Consider the following 19,767-nt stretch of genomic DNA (forward strand, 5'->3'; position numbering starts at 1 on the left):
TCAAGTCTGCCTTAAACTCAAAGACCTATATAATGCGGAAGGAGGCACGGTGGGATTCTGCTCTAAGACCCCAATTTGGTCTGCTCTCCCCTTGCCCTTTCCCCTACTAGTTGCCTCTGGTTTCTCCAGGGTGGGAGATTGGGGCAGGGAGGAGAGAGAGGTAACAAGGTAAGTCTGGCTTGTCTGGTTCAGATGTTCTCAGGAGATCAGTGTTTTCAGGTGGGTCAGATGATCACCTGAAAGCTGGTGCTTTTTCCATTAGGGGCACTTTTGTGGGTTCTTCATGGGTCCCTCCATCACTAGGAATGTCCCACCTGCAGTTCCCACCTGGGCACAGCATTCCTTGGCTTGCACAACCCCTCTTCAGCGCCTATCATCGAGGTCCACCCACCCAACATGAAGTCTTCTGATAAGATCATGTATCCCTTCCTTGTTTCTCCCCACCCCCAATCCTCTTGGGGTTAGATCCTAATCCAGTGACCTCAAACCAGCCACCTTCTGCAAAGTTCCAGGCATGGACCCCAGGAGATACGCTTGCATCCTGGCCCCCAAGTGCTGGGGGTAAAGACCATCCCCAAAGCAGTTCAGTCTCTTCCTGCCTCGCAGAAACAGGGGACTCAGCCAGCCTCTCACCTTTCCCCAGTCACCCACCTCCCAAAACCCGGTGGACACCTGCCACTGTGCTCTCCCACTCTCTGAAGCCCCCTCACCTGGCTTAAGTTGGTGAGTGATGTCAACTGTCTCTAAAGACAACTCCCTTTCCCAGCTGTCTCTAAACCCCACCTCCACGTGGCTTGGTAGCCCCATAGCCTGGGCGAGCTGAGGGACCAAGAGCATTTTTGTCCAGCTCCGTTGCAAGTCTACACTCTAGAATGGGCGTTCTTGGTATCCATCATCCTCACCTTTGGGGTCTGGACTGAGCTGGGCAGCAGAGTTGAGGAGGAAGGGAGGGATCAGAATGGTTTTTTCCATTCAGGGGTCAATTAGTCACGATGCTGAGGACTAGCTGGGAAGGGATGAGTCAAAGAAGAGATGCAGGGTCCAGGCCCCCATCAAGGAGGGTGGTGAGTCAGGCAGACCGTGGGGGGGCTGCCAATTTGCAGTCTGGAATTTGGTTTTGAACCTGGAGTCTGAGGGCCTCATAGGAGGTAGAGCAGGGTAGTTAATAGCACAGACTTTGAAGCTGGGGCTTTGGGATTGAAGTCCAGCTTCGCAAGTTTGTACCATTTGGAGCAAGTGACTCAACCTCTCTCTCCAGCTGCCTTGGCTGCACTGTGGGAGGGTTCAGACTGGACTGAAACCCGAGTGTGCAGCTCAGAGCCTGGCCCCTGGAGTCCTCAGCAGAGTTCCCTGCAGTCCCAGGAGGAAGGGAGGATTACTCTCACCCCCCATTTTATAGATGGGGAGATAGAGGCACAGAAGAGATAGCAATGTGCCCAGGGTCCCACTCAGACAGGCAGTCCAGCCCCAGTGACTGAGCCCTCACCAGGCTACACAGGGAGGATGCTGGCCTGGTGGGTAAGTATGACTGCATGGGTTCACACCCCAGCTCTACCACGTAGGAATTTTTGAGCAAGTTACTTTGCCTTTCTGAGTCCTCAGTTCCTCCCTCATCTGTGTGTTGTTCTCACTGTGCTCTCTGGAAGCTGAGGATTTAATGAGTCAGTCCTCAAAAGGTCCACTCTGTACTCGTTAGTTACCCTTAGAGTCATTCTGAGTTGGAAAAGATAATGAGAGGAAGCGCTCCCCTCCACTTTACAGAAGAGGTTACAGGGGCTCAGAGAGCATGAGTGACCAGCCTGAGATCACACAGCTGGCAGAGCTCAGACTCCTCCACTGTTCTTCCACCACTGACAAGCTGTTCCATGGGAGGAAGGCATCAAGAATTGGCAAGCGGGAGGCTGGAACGCCAGGATGGGAAGTCAGAGGAGTGGTCAATCCTGGCCAGACAGGTCAGGAAGATCTGTGTCCCTTCTTACCCATGTGGTGCTTGAGCAAATGCTTTTCACACTCACTCCATTCAGTCCTCCCAAGGAACCGTGCCAAGCAAGGAGTCCTGGCCTCTTTTACTGCTGAGGAGCATGGAGACCTTGAGAAGGGAGTGACCTGGCCACCTGAACCTGGACAAGGGTCTCTTTACAGTGCCTGAGTTGTCAAAGGCAGGCAGGCAGATGAGCACGGGAGGGAGCCAGGGATGGTGAGAACAGCAAGCCTCCATTAGGACACCACTGCGTGGAAACTGAGCTGTGAGCACTCGCACGGATGGCCCGGGGAGCCAGTGAGATGATGATCACTGTAATGAGTCCCCGTCGGGGACAGAGGCCACGTGTGCCTCTTCCAAAGTGTGTCCTATTTTGTTGCTCACAGATGGGAGTATCCAAGCCTTCACAGAGAACCCCTGGGACCTCCAAATCCATCCCAAAAGAGCATGGGGCTTGTTGGCAGCGGGGCTCGTCTTTATGAGACAGCACCAAGAACCCCCACCACCTGCTCTGTCCCATTCCTAGCAGCCCACCCTGGCTCTGCAAGAATGTTTCCCAGACCCTCTGGCTCATAAAGGCTGATGGCTGTCTTTTAAATGCAGGCTCGTGTCTTTGTCACCCGCTGAGCCCATTTTTTGGAAAAGACAGAGAGGACTTTGGTCTTTGGCTCTAATGATCACATCCTGTCTAGAGATCAGAGGGGGACCTGTTCCCATATCCAGCTTCAACTCAGACTGGCTGTGACCCTCCCGTGTGCCTGCCATCTGACCAACACTTTCACATCCATCCTGGAATCTCACTGTTCCAAAGAGACTTCAGAAGTTTGGGAAGGGACAAAAATGCACAGGAATGAGAGATCTGGGCTTCTGTCTAAATACATGAGGTTTTGTCTTTAATTAACAGTTAAGTTTTTGCTATTGATTTTTAAATTAAACGTGATCTGTGACACCAATTTCTTGAAATTTATTGGGACTGGCTTCATGTCCTACTACATCCTGTATTCACGATCTTTTTTGGAAACCTTCGGTGTGTGCTTGAAAATAACACATCAGATGCAGGATTCTCTATGTGCTGTTTGTTGTTCTGCGGTTTGTGGCTTGCCTCTTTGTATGTTTTGTAATTTGGAATTGAGAGCTCGTGTTAGCAAGGCTTTATCTGTGAGTAGCCCACGTGGCCTTTGCTGTGGGAATGTCTCTCCAGAGAGGCTTGCCTTTGCTGTTGCCACCTGCTCTGTGGGTGTAAACCACCCCGTGTTTGCTTTTTATATTAATTTCCAGACTTAGGAGTTCTGGGACCGTGTGGGCAATGCAAATTCAAACCTCAAATTTTGTGTGAGGGAACGCCTAGAGTTAGAATTTCTCGAGAGAGACTCGATTTTTATTTTTCCAACAGAGCCCAAAATGAGCCAACTTCTTTGACAACTTCTTCTGCTTTTTTGCAAAAGGATTATTTCTTTTCCGTTTGCTCTTTCACTGAGGATATGGATCCAGCTTTACTCAGGTGTCTTAGTTCCAAAACTCTCTCGGCAGGGACCCAAGGCCTTGTCTCCCATCCCAACATAGATGTAAAATCCAAGCTCCTCAGTTACCAAGATCAGCAAAGGTCAACAACCTCTCCACCCTTGTCCCCAAGCCACCACAGACCCCCCCCGAAGGATTGGCAACCGCTCGTCACCCTGATTTTGGCTTCCTCTTTGTTTGTTTTTAGTCCCTGGGGATTTCTTTACTCTCTTGGAAGCTCAGTTGGGTATTTAAAAGAATGTTCTAGTTTCTTTGGTGTCTCCAGTACTGTGCAGCAGTTGGCTCTTAAAGGTTCCATCCATCATACCCAAGATCCAGCTTCCATTCTTCTGCTTCTGAGTGACCCTGGGAAGTCCCTTGCTCCACCTCCTCGCCTATCTGATGGGGTTCATCATCCCCCAGCCACCTACTTTATAACCTCACTCAGATGAAAGGCATAAAGTTGGGAGGGTAGGGGTGGCAGGCAGGGGCTGTATATCCCAATGGCTTCAGCAGCTAAGCACCTAAGTCCCCAGTGGTCCTTCCAGAATGTCTGGTGATCAGTCATCTCAGAGCTGAGGGCCACCTGGGGGCAAAGGCTCTTCAGCAAAGGGACCGATTTCTCCAGCAGCACCTGGGAGGTAGGTGTGCGTGCTCAGTCCCTAAGTTGTGTCCAGCTCTTTTTGACATTATGGACTATAGTCCACTGCTCTTCTGTCAAGAGAATTCCCAGGCAAGAATACTGGAGTGAATTGTCATTTCCTCCTCCAGGAGAGCTTTCCCAACCTGCATCACAAATTGAACCCACATCTCCTGCATTGCAGGCGGATTTTTAACCTGCTGGAGCTACGGGGAAAGCCTGAGAAGGAACTCACTCCACGTCTCAAACCTCTGCATGAAAATTCCTCCTGGCTCCTCTGCCTGATATCCATCCAAGGTGTCCCAAACTACACTCACCTCCCTCCCAGGCTGACTCCTTCGCCGGCCCCCCAGCCCGCGATGACAACACCCACTCCTTTACCTGCACCAGATACCCAGGAGGTATTTCAGAGGGTCCTTCTCACAGCACTTGAAAGTGAAGTCGTGTCCAACTCTTTGTGACCGCATGGACTGTTGCCTACCAGGCTCCTCCGTCCATGGAATTTTCCAGACAAGAGCACTGGAGTGGGTTGCCATTTCCTTCTCCAGGGGATCTTTCCAATCCAGGGGTCGAACCCGGGTCTCCCACATAGTAGGCAGACCTTTACTGTCTGAGCCACCAGGGCAGTCCACATTCAAACCCAATCATCAAATCCTCAATATTCCAAATCTCTGTGCCCACTTCCTGTCACCCCCCTCCCACTGCCTGGGCCACGTCCAGGCCTCATTAGAGCTCACGCAGTGATTTCAAGTCCTGGCCTCTGTCCCTCCTCTGACTCTCAAAGGCTCAGAGCGCATGAATGCCCAGAGGCCAGGACCCCCGCTCACTTCTGCTCCCTTCTGGGTTCCGCCCTATGGGCGAGCTGTCCCTGCTTGGCCTCTCCCAGCAGAGACCTTTTGAAGCGTGAGCCCTCAGAGGATAGCAGCCTGAACAAAGAGGGTGCAGACAGGCTTGGGCTCCAGCCTCGGGGGTGCTCAGCATTTAGATGCTGCCACTCTGACCCCCTTCACCTCAGGTACAGCGTAACAAGGACAGAAATAGCAGCACACTTTCAGCTTCTATGGGATGACAATAAATCTGCAAAGTTGTCATTCTCACTGCATCTCAACCCCTCCGCCTTACCTGGCTCCTAAGCTGCACCCCACGGCTGACCTTCACTCCCGGTGACGCCCAGGAATAGGGTGGGGTGAGGGGAGGGGGCCGCTCGCCTGGTGGACGAGGCACCAGCTCGGCAGGATGCCAGGGTGCTGATTCACCTCAAGCGGGGCACGCTGGGCTCCCTGAGCCCAGCTGTGTGGTCTTGCCCAAGCTTTGGCACAAACCCTCCCATCCTCCTTAAGAAGCTGCTGAGGTCACACTCATTTATCTGCAGCTAATAGGTGGACTGGGCTGCTGAGAGAAGGCCCCCAGGACTTGTGACAAGGGGCAATCGAGATGCTAAGCCCTGAACATGATGCTTGCAACGAGATGCTTGCCTCTCACAAGGGCAGCCCACATGGTCTCAACCCCAGAGAGAAAAGGGTGGGGGTGGGGAAGCCCCCCTCTGCTGTGCCACTGAGGGGGCCAAGGAATTTCTTCTTTTTTTTTTTTTCAAGGAATTTCTTCTATCCTTGGCCCTCCTCTGTGACACTGGCTCATCACCCTGGGCACTGGGGAGGGTGGGCAGGGCGTGAGAGGGGAAGGCAGAGAGCTCACAGAGGCCTGACAGGCAGCCGGTGTGCTGACTACTCAGGTTATTGCTGTTTAAGTACCAAATGGGGGTTTTTGGAGGATGGAACCCTGAACTGGGCGAGATGACAAAGTGGGAGCGGGTCTCGGAGCCCTGACTCGACCCGGGGTCCCATCTCCCCCCGCCCCCCACCTCCCCACCCCCCTGCCCAACTTCTGTTTCTAGACCATTCTCAGACAGAAACACACTCCTGTTGGACCTCGGCCAGCTGGACGAGTGGCACTGGGGCCCCACGTCGACCGCTCAGCCACTCTCAAGCCTCGCTGACGGTGCTAACAAGGGAGGAGGCCCGAGCTTGGTGACACTTAGTAGAAAAGGTGTCAGGCATGGATCCTAGGGGGTGAGGCTGGGGATGAAGACCTCGCCCGCCTTGAGGGACGGGAGGGCCAAGACCTCAGGCCAGAACAGGGATGGGGGCTCAGGCAGGGCACTCTCCCTGGGTACAGTGTGTGTGTGTGTGTCTGTGTGTGAACATGTGTGTGTGTGTGTGTGCGTGTGTGTGGCCGGGGGGGTGGGGGACACTTGGGACATGATCCCGAGGGCAGTGGGCTTCCTGAAGACTCTCAGCAGGGCTGCCAGCCCCCTGAGGTGAGGTGCCGGGAGGGCACAGCAGATCATGGAGGTTTTGTCAGAGGAGCTGGGGTCAGGACAGGTGGCGTGGGGGCGCAGGGTGGGGACACCTTGGAGAGGCCAGCCTTGGGGCTTACACAACAAGGGGGTGGGGGCGGTGGGGAAGGGGAGGGCTGGAAGGCAACACCTGTTTCAGGCCTGACAAATGAGTGGCTACAGATGGACAGAGGTGCTGCTCACAGCAGACCCGTGAGGGCTCCGGCGTCTGCAGGGGGTTGATGCTTTCGCGGCGTCCGACACGCTCCTCAGTCCACTATTCTCATTAGAGAAGGCGCACAAACACCCAGCAAACAGGTTTCTCTGAACTGAAGCAGCTTCTTGTTAACACTGGTTGTTACTGGCAAAGGAATTACACGAGTCTGGGCAAGCTCTGGGAGATGGTGAAGGACAGGGAAGCCTGGCGTGCTGCAGTCCATGGGGTCACAGACTCGGGTACAACTTGACTGAACCACCACCACCGCTGGCAAGGGTCTAGCTCGTGCCCCCTACCCTAGCCTGCTCCCTCCCAGGCTCTGTGGTGACCCGCTGGCTAGGGATCCAGCCCCCGGGGGATGCCCTCTCTGCAGGTGCTGTGAGGACCTGGGGACTGGGCAATGGTGGGACCCTCACCACCCCCCCACGTGCCCGCCGACCAGGTAGTCTCCAGGTTCCAAGATGTGGCACACACGTCGCTTTACCTGTGTAGGGGGCACTCCCTTCAAGTTTAGCTTACTTACAAGGTGGAGGCGGGGTAGGAGAGGGAGAGCTTGGAAATGGGCTGGAGCACTGGCCCACCACTGCTGAGGGCCAGGACCCCCTCTCCTCGCTGCAATGGGGGAGGCACGGCCTGAGCTTTCTAGATCACAGTCCCAGCCAGAAGAAACGAGACAGACCAGGGGCTAGAGCTTAGCTTCGGAATGTGACAATTTATTTGGGGGGGGCCAAAGAGGCTTTCCGCGCCCCCTTCCTGGCATTGATACGATATTGAAGAGCAGCAGAACAAAACATACAAGACGAGAGTAGCACAGACCCCCCTCCCCCGGCCCAGAAACAACCAATTCCCGAACAACAGAACCGAAACCCACAGCCCACACAAGGCGTTTCTCCACCCGTGACCTCTGGCAGAGGAGCAGGTGGCCCGGAGGCCCAGCCCCGTGCTGGGGTGGCACCCCCGCCCCGCGTCTCCGGTCTCCCGCTCCCCCCACTAGTTTCCTGTCTTGAACCACTGGAGGCAAAGTTTAGCCAGCTGGGAGCTGGATGGTTGAACCACAGACAAAGGCAACAACGCTTCATTTTTAAAATGAGAGAAAAAAGAGATAGCACCCCTCCCCAAATATAGAGCTATATATGTATATTTTATATATATAGAATTCATTCGTGCACAATTCATTAAATGAGCTTTTCAAAAATTAAAAAAAAATTATAAGATACATTTCTTTAGGCTTTTGCGTTTTTAAATTAAAACCAACAAGAAGTCTCCATCTCTACTCCACCCAATAGCAAGGGGAGGCCCCAGAACCCTTGGTTCCTTGTACTGTGGCCTCTTGCAAGGGGTCCCTCAATTAGACCACCAGCCCCTTTGCCTAACTGAAGCTCTGCATACAACAGCTCTGCATACATACCCACTGCTGGAGTGGGGTGCTGACTCCTTCAAGGCGGGATGGGGTGACCCCACAGGCCTGGGAGATGGGTACCTCGGTCTCCACCCAGCCTGTCCCCATCTTGGTGTCTTGGCAACTATCAGTAAGACAGGGCCAGGATGGGGACACCCTCCCTCTCTCCTGGAGTGGTAGCCCCTAATTCTGGGCTTTCTCAATCTGAGAGGAGATGCAGACAGAAAAAAAAAAAGAAAAAAACCTTTAAACACTTTCCTTTTTTTTTTTTCAAAAGTGATTCCTTAAACCATACAAGCCCCCAAGAGGCTGCCTTGGGCTAGTGCATGGGAGCCTGAAAGTGGAACTGACCAGGCGAGTCCCACTGTCCGGCATGGGCCAAGTGCAAAAAAAAAAAAAAAAAAACAGAAAAGAAAAAAACCTCCCAAAACACAAAACTAACAACCACCAACAAAACCCCTAAAGACACAAAAGGCAGTGTGTCCACTTGGGTCCACCCGGAGGCTAGAAAGGCTGGTGGTGGCCCAGTTCCCCGAGCCAACAGCTTCCTCCTTTGGGCTGACCTCTCACCCAAGACTGCCTGGCTCAGGGAAAGCCCCTGGCTTTGTGGTAGCTCCAGGGCCCTGGACTCCACCTTTCAAAGGTTGTCCCCGAAAGGCCAGAGCAGCTGGGCTCTTCATTCCAATGAAGCAGCTTTGCCTCTCAGAGGCCCAGTTTCCTGGCCTTGGAAGTGGGGTGATCCTTCCCACTCTGCCTGCCTCACTGGGCTCTGCTGGAGCCCATTTTGATCCTGACCCCCTTGCAGGGTGAGAATGAAAAGCAGCTGTGGGAGTAGAGGCCCCAGTGCCAGCAACCTCCACCACCACCTAATCCTCAGCAGCTGCCTGGACACCAACAGGTGAAAAGGCCATGCTTTAGGAAAAGGCCATGCTGCCCAATACACCCATTTCACAGACGGGCAAACTGAGTATCTGGGAGGGGAATGAGACAGGGATGGGTTCCAAGTTCCCCCCTCAAACCAGACACCAGACCTCATCTGTTTCCTATGTCATGGGGGCGAGGAGAGGGTGGCATTAAGGGGAGATGACCCCAACCAATATTGAACAAGGAAGAAGACCGGGTCTTGAGGGGTCTTTCACATACAAAAAATAAAGCCAACCAAACTGCAACTTCTGCTTGGTAATTAGGCAAACGGAAAAGCAGCAGCAGGGGAGGGAGGGCCCATGGGAGGCTGGTCTGTGCAAGTGTGGTGGGAGCTACTGGGCCCGGCTCAGAGCCACCCTGGGAGAGAGGTAAGGAGGGCTCCGCTTGCTCTTGACCTGGTGCCCACTTGGGCCCCCAGGGGAGCTGCCCGCCTGGGAGACAGCCATGCGCATGCGTGCCTCTGCTGGGGCAGGGCTGCACAGCTGGGGGTCCAGGGCAGCGACTTGCCTGTGGAAAGAGACGGGGCGGACACACCCTCTCCCTAGGATTACCCCCAACCCACCATGATCACCAACGAAGGCTCTCCCAGGGGGGCAAGGAACCCAACTGTACCCACTCACCAGCTTTCCTGGAGAGTCACCAACGCTGGGTCCCGGCAACAGTGGAACCCCTGCTGACCCCTACCTCCCCCAATCTCAGCTCTACCTGCCTGACCCCTGAAGCTTCTGGCAAGTTCCTTTGGGAACAGGGGTCATCCTTCTGTCTGAGCTGGGACAAGAGTGGAACCTGGGCAGAGCACAGGAGGGAGGGCTTAACTTGTCTAGGGCCAAGGAGAGGGGCTGTCGCCGGGGTGGGGGCGCCCTCCCAACTGGGCCTAGGCCTCTGTCCACGTTCCTAACATTGCCGCCTCAGCTGTGCAATCGCTGCGTTACTAGTTTTTCTTTAAATATCTTTCTCCCCACCCTCCCCAACCCCATAGGAATCCCACAATATTTTTTTCTATTTCTTCCCCCCCCCCTTTTTTTTCTTTTTTTTCTGTTTTTTGCAAAACTAATTCTTTCACTTTCCTGTCATAAAATCACCTCTGAAAACACAACTTCTTTACAAAAAAGGTCACGAATGACAAGGACTCTCAGGAAAACACATTTCTATGGTCTCTGGAAACACCTGTAACTGGCACCCAGGTGGACACGCACCTGGGTTGGGGGTCGGTGTGTGTGTGTGTGGGGGGAATCCCCTCTAAGGACAGAGGAGAAATACCAGCCCTTATTTGGGGGCAAAGCCAATTGGCACTTCGACGGCCACGGAGCCAACAGAAGGGCAGGATGGGGAGGGGTCAGGAGCTCCAGACACCCAAACCCTGTGACCACCCTCGTTCTATCAATGTTTCGGGGAGGGTCAGAGGACCCTGCCACAATCTGGCAGGGAGAGTCGGAAGACAGAGTCCTCCCCATGCTTAGGGCCAAGGCGTTTGTTAACCACCCGGAATTCCCTTTCTGCGTCCTCCTTCTAACATCACTGGTTCTAAGCTGACACACCAGGAAGCCACCTCGAGCCACCAGTAAGGACTCCCACTCGTTGCAAACCGCCCAGGCAGTGCCCCAGGGCTGGCCAGCGGGGTTGCATTCCCTGTGCCCCAGACCCCGGGTCCTGCACATGCCCGCTATCCTGAAGGACACCGGGCCCCCTCGTCTATCCCCCGCTTTGGCCAGTCTGTCCTCCCAACACCCGGCCTAAAACCGGGGTTTTGGTCTCTGCCACTGGCGTGGACAACTCGTTTCCAGGCTGCAGCAGCAAACGAAGCTGCCTAGAGCAGTGGAGGCCTCCTGCTGCTTGGAGAAGGCTGGGCTGTGACAGAGCCTGGGCGATCACAAGCAAGAGAGAGGGGGCAGGGAGGGGAGAAGCCGGAGACCCTAAGAACGGTGTCCAGGCTTCCAACTCCCCGCGAACAGCCAAGAGGAAGCAGCAGCTTGGGACGGGGGCCTGTCTCCCCTCGGCCTCAGTCCCCATCATGCTAGGTCCGACCACCCCAAAGGAGAAAGGCAGGGGTCGGGCGCCCCGCCCCTGCACACGCGCGCCGGGAAGCTAGGCCTCCGCAGCAAACTCCTCGGACCTGGATCAGGTCCCAGGCCCGGCTGATGGCCAGGGAAGGTCCGGGGCCCCACGCAGATACGGATACACGCGGACGCGCCTGGGGCGGCAGGCGCATGCGCAGCCGGAAGTCCGCGCTGCAGGTTCTTGTAGCACCTTTGGTTGAAACTGAGGGACCTTTAGACGCCCGGAGGCCATGGCAGGCGAGGTTCGTGCCAGCCCCTCCCACCTTCAAGACAGAAATTAGGAAAGAGATGGGTGGGCGGGGCCCACGGGGGCCCGCCTGGGCGGTCCAAACGTGGGCCCAGCTCCTGCCGCCCTCGCACGGGTGGAGAGAAGGGGAGGAGAGGGGCCACGGCCGCCTTCATCTCCACCTCTGTCCTGGCTTCCCCATCCCTGCCCCTCCTTCCCGGGTTATCTGGAGGAAGGAAAGGGACGGTGCCCATGCTGGGATGGGGGTCCCCGAAGGATCCCCGCAGCTGCCGGGGGTTAGCACCGAGAAATCAGATGCTGTGCGCGAGAGCTGGAAGCAAGCTGGGGAGAGACAGGGCGGGATGTGGGGAGGGCAGCTGAACCCCAGGTTCTGAAACTCCCCAGGAGCCACCCGGCAGGCCCCACTGTGCGTGGGCAAGGAAGGTGCCAAGCGGTAAGAGGGAGGACTTCCCGGTGCCCTCGCCCCCACCCCAGCCCCACCCCGTTTCAGGCCTGCCCCTCCCACTGGGCTTCAGGAGGTCTCCAACTACCCAGCCCCATCCCGGGGTCAACACCGAGCCTTTTGAAACAAGCAAAGCACAGGCGGGGTTGTCTGAGGGCGGGGAGTGTGGGGGGCGGGAGCAAGAGTATGACTTTGGGCAGGAGGGCGCCCCCCAGCCCCCCCTCCTTGGTGGAGCTCCCCTTACTTGCTCGCCCCGCTGCTGCCACCCCCCGCTGCGGCGCCTGCTACTCCAGCAGCCACCTTCTCGAAATCCTCTGGGTTGCAGAATTCCTTGATAGTGACCGTGAGTAGGTTGCTGGTGACATCAGTGACGACCACGTTGGAGCAGGGTGACATCTCAGGGCGCCAGTCCCCCGCCTCGGGCTCGGAGGCGGCGCCGGCCGGCTCAGGGGCGGTGGGAAGGGCCTGGCTGGCAGCTGCAGGGACCTCGGGAGGCGCCCGCTTGTTGGTGGCCGCCGCCTCAGGCGGCAGGGACAGGTCAAGCACCTCGGGCTCCCGCCAGTCGGGGGCCGACGGGCTCGTGGTCTCCGGGAGTAGCTTGGGGGGCGCGTCCTCCGGCTCGGAGGAGTGCGGGACGGGCGAGGGGCAGTCGGAGGAGCTGGAGCTGCGCGCGTCGTAGGGGGCACTGGGGGGCGCCAGGAGCAGCCCCTGGCCGGGGGAGGCGGTGATGTCGGTCTTGCCGGCAGGCGGGGGCTGCAGAGGGCCGGGCGGGGGCTTGTTGTACAGCGCGAACGTGCCGAACTTCATGTGGCGGACCTGCGTGCGCAGGATGCTCTCGCTGAACTTCTTGCTCTTGCCGATGACGCGGTTCCGGGACGGGACTTTGGGGCGGGCAAGAGCCCCAGCCCCCTGCCCGGCGCCGCCTGCGCCTGGGCCCTTGTCGATCACCTTCAGGTTCAGGATAATGCGGTTCCGCTTGGGCTCCCGCGGCTTGACCTTGCGATTGATGATGCGCACCGTCTCGGAGAAAGGGGAGATGGGCGGGCGAAGGCCGGGGCTGCCCCCCTGGGGGTCTGGGCGGGGCAGGGGGCGGCGGGACATGCGATGGCAGCGGCGGATGTCCTTCTTGAGCCGGTGCACCGCAGCGCTGGAATGCAGCTTGGGCGAGGAGGCGCTGGCGCTCGGCTTGACGGAGAAATGCACGTCGCTGATGCGGAGGGCCTCGGCCTGGGCCCGCGCCTGTGAGACAGAGGGCGGCAGGTGGCTAAGGGCTCGGGCTGCCCGCTGACCTCTGGACATCCCCTGCCTCGGCCACCCACGAGTACTGGGGTCAAGAAACCATCCTGAGGGCACTTAAGAAAATCAGCCTGTGCTCCTACCCCTGCCTGAGTGATAAAAAGAAACAGGTTCAGACAGGTGATGCAAAGTGCAGAAGGCTGGGGAGCAAGGCAGACCCTCATCCAGGCCCAACTTGCAAGGCTTGACTTTTCCAGCTCGGCTGTGGGCCACAGGGACAAACTAGTCACTGGCTGTCCTTGCTGACACACAGAAGTGGAACTGCCAGGATGTTGCATGCAAAGAAGCCCCGGACCACTTCTGCCCTGGGAAGATCCCGGCCCAGCCTGGCACTCCTCCATGGACTAATTCTTGGTGACCAAAAGCAGAGGGTGATCTCTCCCTGCTCCACCCCACACCCCAGCCCAATGGACCTATCTGTAGATGCCCTGAGCCCTTTCTCTGCCTCTGAACAAGCTGCACCTCCAGCTCAGTCTCACCTCCTCAACTCTGGGGGCAGACCTTTGGGCCCTCCTCTTCACTCCCAGCCCCTGGCACTTCCCCTCCTGGGTCTGATTCATCTGTCTGCCCAGGGTCTGGCTCAAGGCCTGGGTCTGAGCAAACTGGTGCCAACGGACTTCAAAGCCAGCACCTAAAACCTCCTTGGCATCGGTTTGGTGGGGATGGGCTAAGAGGTGGGATGGACCTCGCCACAGTCTGTGCCAAGATGGCCTGGGGGCAGGACGGCTGGGCAGAAGTCTGTGGGGAACAAGCGATATTTACTGCACCAGGCTCCTAAGCCCAGCTGCACACAGTCCCAGGTGTGAAGTGTGTAAAGCCCCAGGACTCTGCAGCAGCTCACCTGCTACCTCAGGGAAGGTGCAGGATGTGTGTGGCAGGGCCCTCAGAGACCCCAGGTCCAGGGCAAGAGACTCACAAGGTTAGGTAAGCCATCCTCCAGGGGCCAGTCCTTCCCTCACTAAGAAAGTGCTAATGAGTCACCTGCCAGCTGCTTGGGGCTACCGCTGCGACCACACACAGCTTCTACGTCCTGGGGGCAGCAATTCAAGGAAAAGACAGGTAACAGGCAATTAGGGTACAGGGTGATTCAACGCAAGGAAGTACAGGTTCCAGAGGAGCACAGATTAGGTCCCTGTCTTGGAGGATGAAGCATCAGTAGGAAAACAAACAAAAAACACCCTTGACTTTCCTGAGCTATGCCCCAAGCGTCTGTGGAGGCCCAGGTGGCCTGCTGAAGGGGTACTGCTAAGACCAATGGTGGAGGCAGAGAGGGCCCAGGGAACGGAAAGCCATGGCTGGACAGAGGGTAGAGATGGGTGACCAGTCTGGGTTCTGTACAGATACCCTTGCTCCTGGTGGGGGAGATTGTTAGGCAGTGACTGTCTCCAGCCAAGAGAGCTGGGGTGGCTGAGAGGAAGGGCACATTCCCACGGGTCAGTCTCTGGGGTCCCCAAGAGTGTGATCTGTGGTTACGGGTCTCTCCACCACCCATCCCCACGGTGCTGGACGCTTAATCAGAACCCCGGAGGTAGCCTGGTAGACAAGACTAGAGTGTATCTGACCACAAGCCCCAGAAGGAAGTTATTTGTGGACTTAAATGCTGAATAAGTGAGGATGTCATTTAGAACGTGGAAGAGGCACATGTCCTCCAAGTTCTGTCTCGTCTCCTGGGGTGGCTTAGTTAACAATCCCTCCAGCCACTAGGTGGCAGCATATGTGGGCCCAACCTCCCTGTGCCAGGGCTGCCAGCTCCTCCAGCTCAGAGCAAGTGGAGCCAGGGGCTGGTTCCCTCATACCCCTTCCCAGACAAAGGCAGGGGAAAGCCAGCCTTCCTTGGCAAGGCAGTAAGGGCTTTTTGCAGCTTCATCCCCAAGGGAGCTTAGGGGATTCCCCACTCTTTCCAATACCCTGGGGGTTAGACTTTAGTCCCTCTGAACGCTGCTGGGGCTCCAGGACCTCTGTAATTACGATTCTGCCGGAGTCCAGCAGCGATGCATGGTCCCTGGGGACTGGTGAAGCATGTAGGCAAGGCAAACGTCAGATCCAGGATGAAACCCTGGCTGCTTGTGGGACTCCTGGGACCATGAGATAGTATATGTTACCTGCTTAGCAAAACGCCTGGCACACAGCAATCACTCGAGAAATGCTAGACTTGTCTATCCAAGGGGTGGTGCTTTTGAGAGTAACCTTTTTCTAATGTATGGCTTCCAACCTTTCTACAAAAAAATTTTTTACTTTGTAATTTCTAAATGTTTTTTCAAAGGGGGTTAGTTTATGCTCCTCCTCCTCTCCCCTCCCCAGGATGAGAATTCTTTGAAAGTGAGACCTGGGTCTGCCTGTGAATTAAAAATGGTAACCACAGCCAGTGCATTTATTGCACTCTGACGGGGTGATGGGCATAGCTCCCAGGGCTTGGCATGTACTACATCTAGATAACATGGAAGATAAAGCCCTGGACTCTACCACTCCCTCTCCATGATCAGAAGCAAGTTATTTAACCTCTCTGGTCTCAAGTTTTTCTATGTATAAAATGCAGATAATGCAACCTACCTCATGGGCTCTTGTTCTCTTCAGAATAGTTCCCTGCAGCAAGTGAGTGCTACCTGAGTGTGATTTGTTTACTAGACACTGCCTCTTGGGTTCAGACCAAGCTGATCTCCATCACCCCTTGCAAATCTCTCTCTCATGCTGAGTATCTATTTCATCTCGTCTCCAAATCAAGGTCCTCTCATCTGCCTCTCTGTCCCCTGCCCCACCAGCTCTGCAGCCTTCATAGTTTCCTGTGTGTGTCCATCTTTTCTCCTTGACCTGATGTGTACTCCCTGAGGAACAGGGTTAAGAAAAGGAGACATGATAAAGCTAGGAAGCTGGGTGATGGGAGCTCAGGTAAAATCACGTCCCTTCCTTGGGCCTTGATTTTCTCATCTGCAAAAGAGGGATACTATTCCCTACTTCGTAGGGGGGTTTTGAGCAATCGAAAGGAGATAATCCATGTCGGGGCTCAACACTATGAGGCCCACAGCCAGAACTACAGCTATTTAAAAAAGAAAAGCATTCTGAATCAATGCTTATGGCCGTTACCCGCTTCCCCGCTAGAGGGCACTCCAGCTGCACTGTGAGAGGCTGTCACACAGCCCACTGGCATCCTGCTGCTCTGCCCCATCCCTCCCGAAAAGAAACATCAAGGGTTAAGATTGCTCCACGAATCTCCTAAGATGTGTGTAATTTGGAGACAAGGGTCACAGAAGGATGTAATTCTGGAAACCATTATTTCTTTCACTTCTGCTTTAAGTCCGAGGCAAACTTTATACACATGTACAGTCCTTTTGAGGGAAGTGGGGGGCTGGAGAGTTCACCAACTGGGCTTTGAGCCTTTCGGACAGATCGGAGATTCTGAGGACCTGCCATTCTGCACAGCCTTTTTTTCTGCAGAGTCCCGTCTGCCCTGCTCATGCCAACTGCCACAAAGTCATAGGTTGTCAGGGTGGGACGGGGCCTTGAGAAAACCTTAGCACTAGGGGGGAGACAGTGCTTGCCCACGGAGACTGCCTGCAGCCTTGCCTGCCACCTTGGGTCATCTCGACTTTCCTTTCCCAGACTCTGTTCTCATTAAAAAAAATAAATAAATAAACACCAAAACCCTCTAAGATGGCTTCCTCTGGAGCTAGGTCTCCCTCCCTTGCCAAGGCCAATGTGCCATGCTTTTACTCTCTCCCCCTCCATCCTCATTAGAACCTCCAGACACAGCCAGAAGTGGGGATAACTGAAAACCAGTGGCCCAGTCTGGGTGATAAAACTCAAAGTGAAGTGACTTAAGGTCAAATTTAAGTTCGATCCTCCTGTCGGAAGGGAAGGCATGCAGAATAAATCCTGAGAGGCAAGCTAGACACAGGGAGGCAGACCCCCACCCCAAAAGCCTCTCCCTGTTCCTCACCATGAGGGAGATCACATTCTCTCCTGCTCTGGACGTGAATTCCAGGTAGAGCCCCACCAGCTCAAGGCTGGGGGACAGCAGAGCTCTCACGTGCAGAGGCCCCCACCTGCCTCATCCACCCTCTTCCTGATGGCCTCCCCAGACCCTGGTTTTGTGAGCAAGGATCATCCTCCCTCCTCGTCCCCATTCCCAGGCCCCTATTGCAGAGAAGCTGGAACTGGCCAGGGCCGCCTGCCAGGGGCTCGTCGGGGGCTCAAAACCACCCCCTGCCCAGCTGGGGCCCCCCTCTTGAAAGGCCCGCCCGCAAGGGCGGCCGCGGATCTGTCCCTCCCCTGCAGGCCCCGTGTTGCGCCCGGGCTAGGGGCCCGAGAGGGGGCTGTTGGGGCTGGGCCAGGTTACCTTCAGGAGGAAAGTTTTGGGTTTGGGTCCCCTCTTCTTGGGCCCATACAGCTCACGCTCCCGCTCCCTGCGGCCGAGAAACACCCGAGGTTAAAACCCAGCCCCTTCCCGGGCCCCACTCCGCGCTGCCCTCCCCGGCCCTCCCGCTTCCCCGCGCGGCGCCCCAGCAGAGCCTCGGCCCCACCGCCCCTGCCAGCTTCCCAAACTCACTTCTGTTCGAAGGCTGCAATGAGCCGCGAGTCCAGGATGTTCTCTTCGGGCTCCCAAGTGCTGTACCTGCCGAGTTACACATGCACAAAATAAAAAACAAAACCAGAGAGGCAGAGGCACATGCGAGGGACCAAATGTGCGCACCCCCCAAGGTAAAAAAAAAAAAAGAAAAAAAAGGCCCCGATGTCCGCTGCCTCCCTTCCCCCCTCGCTCCTGGATCCCGTGACACTCACTTGATGGCCCACCCCTTCCATTTCACCAGGTACTCGATGCGTCCCTGAAAAAGAGAAGGAAAAAAAGAGGAGAGTGGGGGTGGGGAAGATGCGGGGACGCGAGGAGGCGACGGCGCGGGGGTGGGCGAGAGAGCCCAGGTTAGCGGGACCGCTTCACCTAGCTGGCCCACGGACTCGGGCCTCGGCTGCGGGGCGAGGCGTCCCGCCCTGGGAGGCGGCTCACCTTTCGGATCCGCCGTTTGATGATAGATTCGGCCGCGAAGACCCGCTCGCCCACTGCAGACAGCTCCATCTTGCTCAGCGGCACCCACAGCCCATAATACTCCCTGCTCCCGCGGCCGGTGCTGCACCGCTCGCGCACGCGCCGCAGCGCTCAAGCTCGGCGGGCGGGCGCGCGGCAGGGCGCGCGCTCGCGTTCCAGCTGCGGGCCGTCACGTGACCCTCCGGGCTGGTGCGCAGTTGCCAGGACCTCCTCCTCCCCCGGGGCGGTTGCTAGGGAAAGTGAGCGCACGCGGGACCAGGGCGCGCGCTGGCTCTTAAAGGGGCCTAGCCTGGCTCGGGGAGCCGCGGCCCCGAAGCCAGGGAAGGAGATGCTTGGCCTGCGGGAAGCCGGGTTGTGGACACCCCGGCTTCAATCCTACAAACACTTTCTCATTCTCCCCTCCATCTTCCTGGCCCCCGACCGCTGACTACCTCTCCCTCTTAACCCTCCCTTACAGTCACTCCTGGGCCCTGGGCGGTGAAGGGGGGTGGAATTTCTACAGCCGCTGCTCAGCCTCCCAGAAGAAGTTTGCAAACAGTTAAATATGATACAGCAGAAATGCATTTGCTGTTGCCTTGCCAGGCCCTGCGGGAATTTCTTTAAAACACTGCTCCCCCCCGCCCTTATCCATTATTTATGTATTCGTGGGAGTGTGGTTTTGTAACCAGTTCAGATGAATTAAAACAAAAACGCCACCGCAGGAAAGGGTGGGGTGAGGCGGTGAATGGGGCCGAGGAAGGTCGGGGTGATCCCTTGGATTTGTTTTCGGCCGGGGTCTTGGGCGGGCACCTGCCTTCACCGGGAGGGAGGTCGGGTGAAGACGCAGCGAGCAAGATGTGGCGGTGGTTGGGGGTGGGGGGGCGGTCTAGGGAGAAGAGGCCGCGGGGTGACTACAGGCTTCCTACATACCAGATTGGGCCCGAAGCGGGTCATCCTTGGGTCACTCGGCAAAAGCCGCCTTCGCGGTCAGGTCTGTCTGTTTTCTGATTCCCAGGCCCCCTGGCCGCGTCATCCTTCTGCCGCCTACAGTTCCTCTAATGGTTCCGCCATTGCTAACGGGGAGACCACAGCCCAGCTTCCTATTTGGGGAGGGAAAGGGAGACTTCGGCTGTCCTGGAAGGGGCACAAAGCAGCCCTGCCACACAAACAGCGCCCTATCTTTTATTTTGAATTATTTAAACTTTATTTTTTTTAAAAGAACACCAACAGCCCTGTTCTTTGCAATTTTTTAAGTAAGAAGAAAAAAAGCAACTGTCTATAATCTCCATCCAACCGTTAACCTCTTCACGGATCTTCTTCTAGCCTCTGTCCCATGCCTAATAAACACACGTACCTATGCTCCTTTGTACGTTATATATATGTAGTATAGATGTGTATTTAAATACTTTCTTTTCACAGAATGGGATCGCATTGTTCACACTAGCTGGAATCCACTTTTCTCCCTTAATGATATACAATGGACCTTTTTTGATGTCATTGAGTACAATTTCCCAATCGTTTGTCTGTGGTGGGACCCAGACGGAGGTGGAGAGGGCTGGGGATGTGGTTCCGATCAGGGCTGTCTCTTGCTTTCATTATTTATTTGTTGGAAAAGAAGATTTTTACATGTCCTGTGGTGCAACCCCAATTCTTGTGGTTTCAAGTCAACCACGTCAAAATTTCTGTTCCTCATCCCTACCAGCCTGCTAATT

The 19,767-nt window shown here is 56.0% G+C and overlaps 2 protein-coding genes across 3 annotated transcripts in view; both read right to left on the reverse strand.

Annotated features, from left to right (window-relative positions):
• The window catches only part of NPTXR (neuronal pentraxin receptor), a 39,816-nt gene extending 31,636 nt beyond the window's left edge, over window positions 1-8,180 (reverse strand). The window contains exons 1-6 of the mRNA XM_061419092.1: window positions 8,082-8,180; window positions 7,197-7,285; window positions 6,970-7,066; window positions 6,661-6,733; window positions 5,244-5,329; window positions 4,439-4,502 (exon numbers count right to left, since the gene is read on the reverse strand). Of these exons, the coding sequence (XP_061275076.1) occupies window positions 4,439-4,502; window positions 5,244-5,329; window positions 6,661-6,733; window positions 6,970-7,066; window positions 7,197-7,285; window positions 8,082-8,180 (508 nt within the window). The remainder of the gene's footprint in view (window positions 1-4,438; window positions 4,503-5,243; window positions 5,330-6,660; window positions 6,734-6,969; window positions 7,067-7,196; window positions 7,286-8,081) is intronic.
• CBX6 (chromobox 6) lies at window positions 7,360-19,238 on the reverse strand. Of its 2 annotated transcripts, none has more exons than XM_061418571.1 (5): window positions 18,038-19,238; window positions 17,815-17,858; window positions 17,582-17,647; window positions 17,372-17,438; window positions 7,360-12,981 (listed from the first exon to the last, which is right to left on the reverse strand). In XM_061418571.1, exons 1-5 carry the CDS (start codon window positions 18,104-18,106, stop codon window positions 11,983-11,985), a joined length of 1,245 nt encoding a protein of 414 aa, XP_061274555.1. In that variant the 5' UTR covers window positions 18,107-19,238; the 3' UTR covers window positions 7,360-11,982. The 2 variants fall into 2 exon arrangements, with proteins under 2 accessions (XP_061274555.1, XP_061274556.1); XM_061418572.1 differs by having other exon boundaries at window positions 18,986-19,207.
• Window positions 19,239-19,767: the final 529 nt, after the last annotated feature.

Source organism: Bos javanicus, chromosome 5 (assembly GCF_032452875.1).
Source record: "Bos javanicus breed banteng chromosome 5, ARS-OSU_banteng_1.0, whole genome shotgun sequence".
Taxonomy (NCBI): Eukaryota; Metazoa; Chordata; class Mammalia; order Artiodactyla; family Bovidae; genus Bos; species Bos javanicus.